General features: G+C 38.9%; 1 protein-coding gene across 1 annotated transcript in view; it reads right to left on the bottom strand.

Moving 5' to 3' along the window:
• TERB2 (telomere repeat binding bouquet formation protein 2) overlaps nt 1-8,724 on the bottom strand; it is a gene marked incomplete at its 3' end in the record, with an annotated part of 18,779 nt that extends 10,055 nt beyond the window's left edge. Inside the window, 2 exon segments of the mRNA XM_058427201.1 lie at nt 342-537; nt 8,720-8,724. Of these exon segments, the coding sequence (XP_058283184.1) occupies nt 342-537; nt 8,720-8,724 (201 nt within the window).
• Between the last annotated feature and the right edge of the window lie 229 nt (nt 8,725-8,953).

Here is an 8,953-nt window from a genome sequence, read left to right as displayed (position 1 = left end):
CTCGCCCAGCCTATTATCTCATTTTATCCTCAAAACAACTTCAGAGAAGTAACTTGCTAAATGGTCACAAAACTAGTAAGCATCAGATCGTAGCCTGTGAAGGCAAGATCTGCATCTGTTTTATTCTCCACTGAATCCCCAGCACCTACCCAGGTTGAAACCTGGCCCACAGGAAGAGCTCAATGAATGTAAGAATAAACAATACATAAACAAAGTCAGGATATACACCCAAGGCAATCTGATCCAAAGTCCATGCTTTTTCCACTTAGGTTAAATAGATACAAAATTCAAAAATATGTGACTGAGAACAAAATAAGTACAGTTGAATTTGGCTGTTTAACAGAGATTAGCCAGATTTGGCTGTCTGACAGGGATTGGCTGAATGATCTTTGCTAACCTTTTTGCAGGCACGCAGGAGGAAGAATGAAATGACCCAAAGCCACCGAGTTTTTTATTTCGGCATTAGCTACTGCAGAGAGATAGTAGGCATGAAAAACTGTAGCATTATCTTCTATGTAATCAAGGCTCTGATATATTCTAGGAGAAAGAAAGGAAATATTTTAGGTTATGAAAGAAACAAGAATGTATTTAACCTTTCAAAAGAATAAATAACTGGAAGTAGGGAGACAATTACATTGAAGCATACATGTATGCTGTCCTTTTCTGGCAAGGAAGGAAAAACATATGGCATAAGATACTACTTTCTGGGGACCTATATCTGGCACATCTCAGCTTTACAGGGTTGGTTAATGACCATATGAATTAGGAAACTTGATCTAAAACGGTCATGTTCACTGGGCATCAACAGTGGATTGAGCTAGCAGTCTATGGGGCTTATCCATGGTCACTGCTATAAAGAGGGATCAATTAATCCTGAGGTGAAGAGTGTGCATGCAGTCAGAGAAACCTTCACATATAGAAAGCAACATATTTTCTGTAGATGGAGATAAGAAGAGCATTACAAGAAAAAGGCATGCATGAAGGCACAATAATGGCAGTTCGGGTTGACTGGGCTACGGAAGGCATGAGAAAAACTGGGAAATAAACAAGGTAGGCACAGCCACGATCTAAATCTGTAGGAAATCAGTGGGGGCAGGAGGAAGTGGGGAAAGAGGGTGGTAGGGCCCTGATCTGATGTCTGGTTTGTAAACGAAATCTGACAGCCATGCGAAGGGGGATCTCAGGGAACAGATTCAAGGCACAGTAACGGCTTAGGAATTTACTTTGATAGTCCTGGCCAAAAGGGAATTAAGGTGCTGCTAAGTTAGTGGCAGTGAGGATGAAGAACAATTACAGGGATCTAATTCATGGTATTCGGCCACTGACTGATTCATGGCGTAGGGTTATTATTCAAAGTTTTGGAGAACACAGGCCCTGGCACAGGTATGGCAGGGACTACAGGCACCTGCCACCATGCCTGGCTAATTTTTTGTATTTTTAGTAAAGACGGGGTTTCACCGTGTTTGCCAGGATGGTCTTGATCTCCTGACTTCGTGATCCGCCCGCCTCGGCCTCCCAAAGTGCTGGGGTTACAGGCGTGAGCCACCGCGTCCGGCCATGAAATGTTTTTAAGTCTCCAAGTACATATGATTTTCTAGTTATCTAGTTGTTATTGATTTCTGGAGTTCGAGACCAGTCTGGCCAACATGGTGAAAACCTATCTCTACTAAAAATATAAAAATTAGCTGAGTGTGGTGGCACGCACCTGTGGTCCTAGCTTCTTGGGAGGCTGAGGCAGGAGAATCACTTGAATCTGGGAGATGGAGGTTTCAGTGAGCCAAGATTGTGCCACTGCACTGCTACAGCATGGGCAACAGAGCAAGACTCCATCTCAAAAAAAAAAAAAAAAGGTGTTTTTTTGTGATCTTTTCTCTTGAAGACCAGGAAGAGTTTATCTTTAAATGTCCCATTTTACTTCATGTGCCCTTCACAATTGTAAATTATTCTTCACCTTTTTTATCCTAATACATGCATAGTTACATTGATATATTTGTTTTTAGCCATAACAAGTTTTGATGTGCATTCTTGACAATATTGTTTCCTTCAAAATCTACAAAGGCTAATGATTTTTCTAGCTTATGACTTAAAGTTTACTGTTTCAGGAGAATTTTCCCAAATACTCAGTTGACTCAAGTTTATTTCAGCATAAATGTCTTGCAACCTACTTTTAAATATTATCTCTTATTAGTTTATTCCATTGTTTTATTACTTTTTTGCTGGGACTCCAACTTTGTGAATAGTGCCTTTGCTTAACTTTGATTTCTACCACTTTTCTGTGACCTCTTTTTTCCTTATGTCATTTTCATTATCCAGGTGTTTTTCTACCTTTCTTCAATGCTAGTCATTATATTTTCATTTGAGTCTATTCTCTTTTGTGACCTCGTAGTTCCCTTTTTCTTTAGGAGATAACTTTTTCTTTCTTTCATTTATCTTCCAGCTTTAATTAACTATATTTTCATTTCCTTATGTTTTTGCCCATTTTTGTTTGTAGTTTTTAGATATCTGACTCCAGGGGCTTTTCATATCCACAAATGCTTATTTGAATAAATTTTATTCTATTTGAAGTGTTGGCTTAGAATTTTATTCTGAGTCATTGTTATTTTATTTGGGGAGATTTGAATTAGTCAAAGTATATTGGATCTGAGTTTTTATTTATTTATTAATGATTTACATAAGTTACATGAACATGAAAATTTCTTAGACTGATTTAAATAATTTATGAACACTCTTAGACTGATTTAAATAATTTATGAATACTCCTGACCTCAGGTGATCTACCCGCCTTGGCCTCCCAAAGTGCTAGGATTACAGGCGTGAGCCACCACGCCTGGCCTATCAAACCTTTCAAAAACAACAGACAAAGCAAAACAATCATAAGGTGGGTAGCAAATTCAAAATACTCTATAATATGCAGAGGGCTTTATATCCAGCCAACTAACCTTGTGTAGTACCAGGACTACACAAGAAAGTATTAAAGATATAAGAACATATAAAATCATTTACCTACAAGTCTTTCTTGAAGAAACTACAGGATGAGTTTCATCCAAACAAATATTACTGGGAAATCCTCATTAAAATGATGGGTGTGAGTATTCACACATATTGTAGCTCTAAGGCTAAAATGCAAATAGGACAAGGGTGAGTTACTAATATGGAAATCTTATATATTGTGTAAGTTAAAAATAATGAAACTAAAAATGGGAGGAGAATAGAGAGGGAAAGAAGAAAGTAGAATAAGTTAAATTTTTTTAAATACAGAAGCAATTAATACAGGACTTGTAGAAAAGGAAACACAGCAATTATAATAAAAATAGTTATAAAATATTGTGACACAGTTGAGGCCAAATCTATCAAAAGTCATAGTTATCAATACGAATGGCTTAACTACCAAAAAAAAATCACTTTGAATCACAAAACACTGCCCAAATATTTGCAGAATATAAGAGACACACCAAAACCAAAGTGATTAAGAAAGGATAAAAATCTACACACAAGGCCGGGCGCAGTGGCTCACGCCTGTAATCCTAGCAATTTGGGAGGGTGAGGTGGGCAAATCACCTGAGGTCAGCAGTTCAAGACCAGCCTGGCCAACATGGTGAAACCCCGTTTCTACTTAAAAATATAAAAATTAGCTAGGCATGGTGGCGGGTGCCTGTAATTCCAGCTACTCAGGAGGCTGAGGCAGGAGAATCGCTTTAACAAGGTGGAGGTTTCAGTGACCTGAGATGGTGCCATTGCACTCCAGCCTGGGTGACAAGTGCAAGACTCTGTCTCAAAAAAAAAATTATGCACAAAGGCATACTAGGCAAATGAAAACATTAAAAAAACAAGGTAGAGCAATCCTTATGTAAGTAGTATTCAGGCCACAAAACATTAAGCATGACAAAGAAAGCAAGCTTTTAATGCTAAAACCCCATTCACGATGAAGATACAATACTTATGAATGTCTGCATACAAAAATCACATTCTGTGTAAATAGAAACCAGAGGCACTAATGAGTAGTTAGGAAGGCTGTCATCATTGGGAACTTTAAAACTCTACTCTCAATAAAACACAGATCAAGTGGACAAAATAACTAAGGATATAGAAGACCTAAACATCATACAATCAATAAGGAAAATCTTAAGAATAAATACAAACATTACACCCTTAGAGAATATACTTTTTTTGGAGACACAGTCTCACTCTGTTGCCCAGGCTGGAATGCAGTGGCACGATCTCAGCTCACTGCAACCTCCAACCCCCTGGTTCAAGCAGTTCTCCTGCCTCAGCCTCCAAAGTAGCTGGAACAACACGTGTGTGCCACCGTGCCTGGCTAATTTTTGTATTTTTAGTAGAGATGGGGTTTCACCATGTTGGCCAGCCGGTCACGAACTCCTGACCTTGTGATCCGCCCACATTACCTCCCAAAGTACTGGGATTACAGGCGTGAGCTACCACGCCCAGCCTAGAGTATATATTTCGTCAAGAACACATAGAAGAGTCACAAGAAATTATCATATAATAGATCACAAAGACATACCTGCAAGTTCCATAAGTACAAATATTATAAACAACACTTGCTAGTTACAATGCAGTGACACTAGAAGTTATTAGCAAAGTCACAAATAGACTTTCCCGTGGAAATTTTTAAAAATTCCTAACTATGGAGTAAACGAAGAAACGGAAAAATTCTAAAACAATGATAATTAAATTATTACAGATTAGCATCTGGGTCCACTTAATGTAGAAATCAGAAAGAAAACTTTAGCACAGTATTAGACCATTTTTACATTGTTGACAAAAACATAAAGACATACCCAAAACTGGGAAGAAAAAGAGGCTTATCTGAACTTATGTTTCCATGTGTCTGGCCAGGTGTTAGAATCACGGCAGGAGGTGAAAGGCACCTTCTTACTTGGTGAGGGCGAGAGAAAATGAAGGGGAAGCAAAAGCGGAAACCCCTGATAAACCCGTCAGATCTCGTGAGACTTACTCGCTATCAGGAGAGGAGCACAGGAAAGATCGGCCCCTATGATTCAATTACCTCCCCTTAGGCGGCTCCAACAACACCTGGGAATTCTGGGAGATACAATTCAAGTTGAGATTTGAATGGGGACACAGCCAAACCATGTCAAGCACATTTATTAGAAATGAAAGAATTCAATATACGATTTAATTTCACAGATGGAAAATATAGAAAAGTAATACAATAAAAAAGTAATACAAAACAAACAAAAAAACACAAGAAAAGTATAATAAAGCTGAAAGGAAAAGTAAATGAGATAGGGAATAGAAAAACAAGAGTGAAATGCCGTCCTCAATAGAACTATATTAATAGCGCATTAAATGTAAATAGGTATATGACCCCAACCAAAAAGCACAGAAGACCAGACAGAATATGAAAGCAAGAAACAACTGAATTCTTGTTTATTAGGTACAACATTTAGATATGATGACACAGATAGATGAAATTGAACAAATGGGAAATGAAATACCATGCACATTATAAGCAAAAAATTCTATGTAAATATCAAACATCAAGACAAAAGGGACAAAGAAAGACAGTTAATAATGTTAGAAGTGTCAATTTATCAGTAATAAATAAAAATTATCGCTACACATGTGCCCCAAAACAGAAGTAGAATATAAAATATTTAACAACTAATGGGAGAAAAGAAACTCCAAAATCATAGTTGGAGATTTTAACACTAATTAACACTAATCTTCCAGCAATTAATAGAAGAGGTGACAAAAAAAAACCATTTCCAAATAAATGATCTGATGAATGCCATCAACTACTTTAATCAAAGTAGTTGTATTTATACAAATGTATTTATAAAAATCCTAAAAATTGAGAATAAATATCCTTTCAAGTCCAAATGCAATATATTTACCAACATTTTGCACATACTGAGTCATAAAACAAGGCTCAATAAGCTTTAAAATTTAAAATTTTACAGAATATGTTTGCTGACCAAATTTATACTAAATTACAAATTAACAGAAATAAAACATCTAGATATTCCCCAATATCTGGAAGCTAAACAACTCACTTTTAAACAACAGATTGCTCAAAGAACACATCACAACTAAAAACAGAAAATATTTCGAAATGGATGAAAACTAAAACACAGCGTATCGATATTTCTGAGAGGTATGGAAAACAGTGCAGATGTATAGATTTATGTATATGTTAGGAAATAAAGCAAAAGCTCTATGTCAATGCTACATTTGAATCTTAGGAAGCTAAGCAAAGCAAAAAGAGCAAATTTAGATGACAGTAAGTAGGTAGAAAAAAACATAGGTGACAGAAGGAATTGATGAAAATGAAAGCTGATGAGCAATAGAGAGAAACAATGAAAACAAAAGGGTTTTTTTTTGGTAACGATCCATAAAATTGGTAACACTTTAGTAAGTTACTAATATCTAGAATGAAAGGGAAGCTACTATTACAATTGCAACAAAGGAATGGACAATTCCCAACGTACCCAACGTATTTTAAGTGACCAGCATAACCCCAGAAGCAAACAATATCCCTATGAACATAGATGCTAAATTTCTTAACAAAATATTGGCGAATCAAATGCAGTAATTTTTTTTTTTTTTTTTTTTTGAGACGGAGTCTCGCTCTGACACCCGGGCTGGAGTGCAGTGGCATGATCTCAGCTCACTGTAAGCTCCGTTTCCCAGGTTCATGCCATTCTCCTGCCTCAGCCTCCCCCGTAGCCTGGAGTACAGGAGCCCACCACCACACCCAGCTAATTTTTTGTATTTTTAGTAGAGACGGGGTTTCACCATGTTAGCCACGATGGTCTCCATCTCCTGACCTTGTGATCAGCCCGCCTCAGTCTCCCAGAGTGATGGGATTACAGGCGTGAACCACCGCGCCCGGCCTGCAACAATATTTTTTAAAGGTAATCCTAGTGACCAGGGTATCTGCTAATATTAGAACATTGATTGAGAAGAAATTGAACCCTGAAGATTGAAATGGGGAAACACAGGCAAGCCCCCAGTGAAAGAGTGGACCTCAAACTAAATTTACCGAGTTCTCCCCTCTCCACCCCCTGGTCAAAGCAGCCCTTCAGCACTCAGCTGAGGAGGGTACCTCCCTTTGCCTGAAGAACATGTAACGCCCCCCTGTGAGGTAGTTGACTTGAAAGACACTGCTGAGTCTCACTAGAACCTATTTTAATAACATTATCCCAATTTATGTAGACATTAATTGGGATCAAGGCAGAAGCAATAGAAAGTTAGATCAGGCTGTGATATAAGTTAGATATAAAGTTAGATCACTACTGTGAGAACAGCACCAAACCATCTGTGACCCAACACCTCCCACTAGGCCCCACCTCCCAACACCTCACCTTGAAGATCAAATTTCAGCACTTATTTTGGTGGTGGCAAACGAACCATATCCAAACCACAGCAGCCAGTTTACTAAATTCTCATTAGCCTGTGCAGTCAGAAAGATCTAGGTCCAGTGAACAGAAGTCTGACTTAAATCATCAAAAGAAAGTTACGGCTCCACAATCAATTCACAAACTAGAACCACTTTATAGAATTCTTTCCTTTGAATTAAGAGGAAAGGTTCCCTTGAGGAAGGAACACAATACAATCTCAGAAACTTGTAATGCTGATTTTCCTCCCAGCCATCCCCAAAGGCACCCACAGTCCTTTGTCACAGTGAGTGCCTTGAGGAAAGGGAAGTAATAAGACTTTTAAGGGATTGCTGGCTCTAAACTGACACTAATTCCTGAAGATGAATACTACCTGTGGCCCATCAGTCAGAATAGGTCTTCATGCAGGTCAGGTGATTGATGGACTTTTAGCTCAGACTTGTCTCATAGTTGACCGACTGTCTCCCTGAACCCAACCTGCACTCATTTCCTTAATTCTGGAATTCATAATTGGAAGAGACAGTCTCAGCAACTGGCAGAATCCCCAAATCCACAGTTTTCCAACCCGTGGAGTAAGGGCTATTATGGTAGGCAAGGTCAAGGAGAAGCCCCTAGAAGTGCTGCTCTTTCTACAAAAATAATTAGCCACAAGCAATACCGCATTCTGGAAGGATTGCAGAAATCAGTGCTACCATTAGGATACAGGGGTGATGATTGCACCACATTCCTGTTCAATGCACCAATTTGGTCCATGGAGAAGACAGACCGATATTGGAGAATGATAGTGGATTATCATAAATTATTCAGATGGTGACTCCAGTTGCAGCTGCTCTTCCAGATGTGGTTTTGTTGCTTTAGCCAATCAACCATCCCCTGGTACTTGATTTGCAGCTACTGATCTGAAGAATGCCTTTTTTATTTTCTTTATACCTATTAGTGAAGACCACTAGAGGCACTTTGATTTCAGCGAGCTAAGCTAGAAATACATTTTTTCTATCCAGCCACAGGTGTTTATCAACTCCAGCCTATATTTGATCACCTTTCCTTTCCACAGCACCTCACACTGGTCTATCGCTTTTTTTTTTTTTTTTTTTTTTGCAACAGAGTCTCGCTCTGTTGCCCAGGCTGGAGTGCAGTGGTGAGTTCTCTACTCACTGCAAGCTCCACCTCCTGGGTTCACGCCATTTCCTGCCTCAGCCTCCCGAATTGCTGGGACCACAGGCACCCGCCACTACGCCCAGCTAATTTTTTTGTATTTTTTTCTTTTTAGTAGAGACGGGGTTTCACTGTGTTAGCCAGGATGGTCTCAATCTCCTGACCTTGTGATCCGCCTGTTTCACCTCATCGTTACGTGGCCTTGTCTCTGTGCACTGCATCCCTGGTGCCTCTCTCTCTTCTCATAAAGACACCTGTCCTATTGGATGAGGGCCCCACCTACACGAGCTCATTTACCTTTAGGAGCCCCCTAAAGTCCCTGTTTCCAACTACAGTCACATTGGGGGTTAGGACCTTAACATATGAATTTTAAGGGGACACATTCAGCCTGTAGCAGACATTTCAGTTGTTTCTCATGT

Source organism: Hylobates moloch, unplaced genomic scaffold (assembly GCF_009828535.3).
Source record: "Hylobates moloch isolate HMO894 unplaced genomic scaffold, HMol_V3 SCAFFOLD_14, whole genome shotgun sequence".
In the NCBI taxonomy this organism is placed as follows: Eukaryota; Metazoa; Chordata; class Mammalia; order Primates; family Hylobatidae; genus Hylobates; species Hylobates moloch.
Note: the sequence above shows the minus strand (reverse complement) of the source record. Positions and strands in the feature narration are given on the sequence as shown.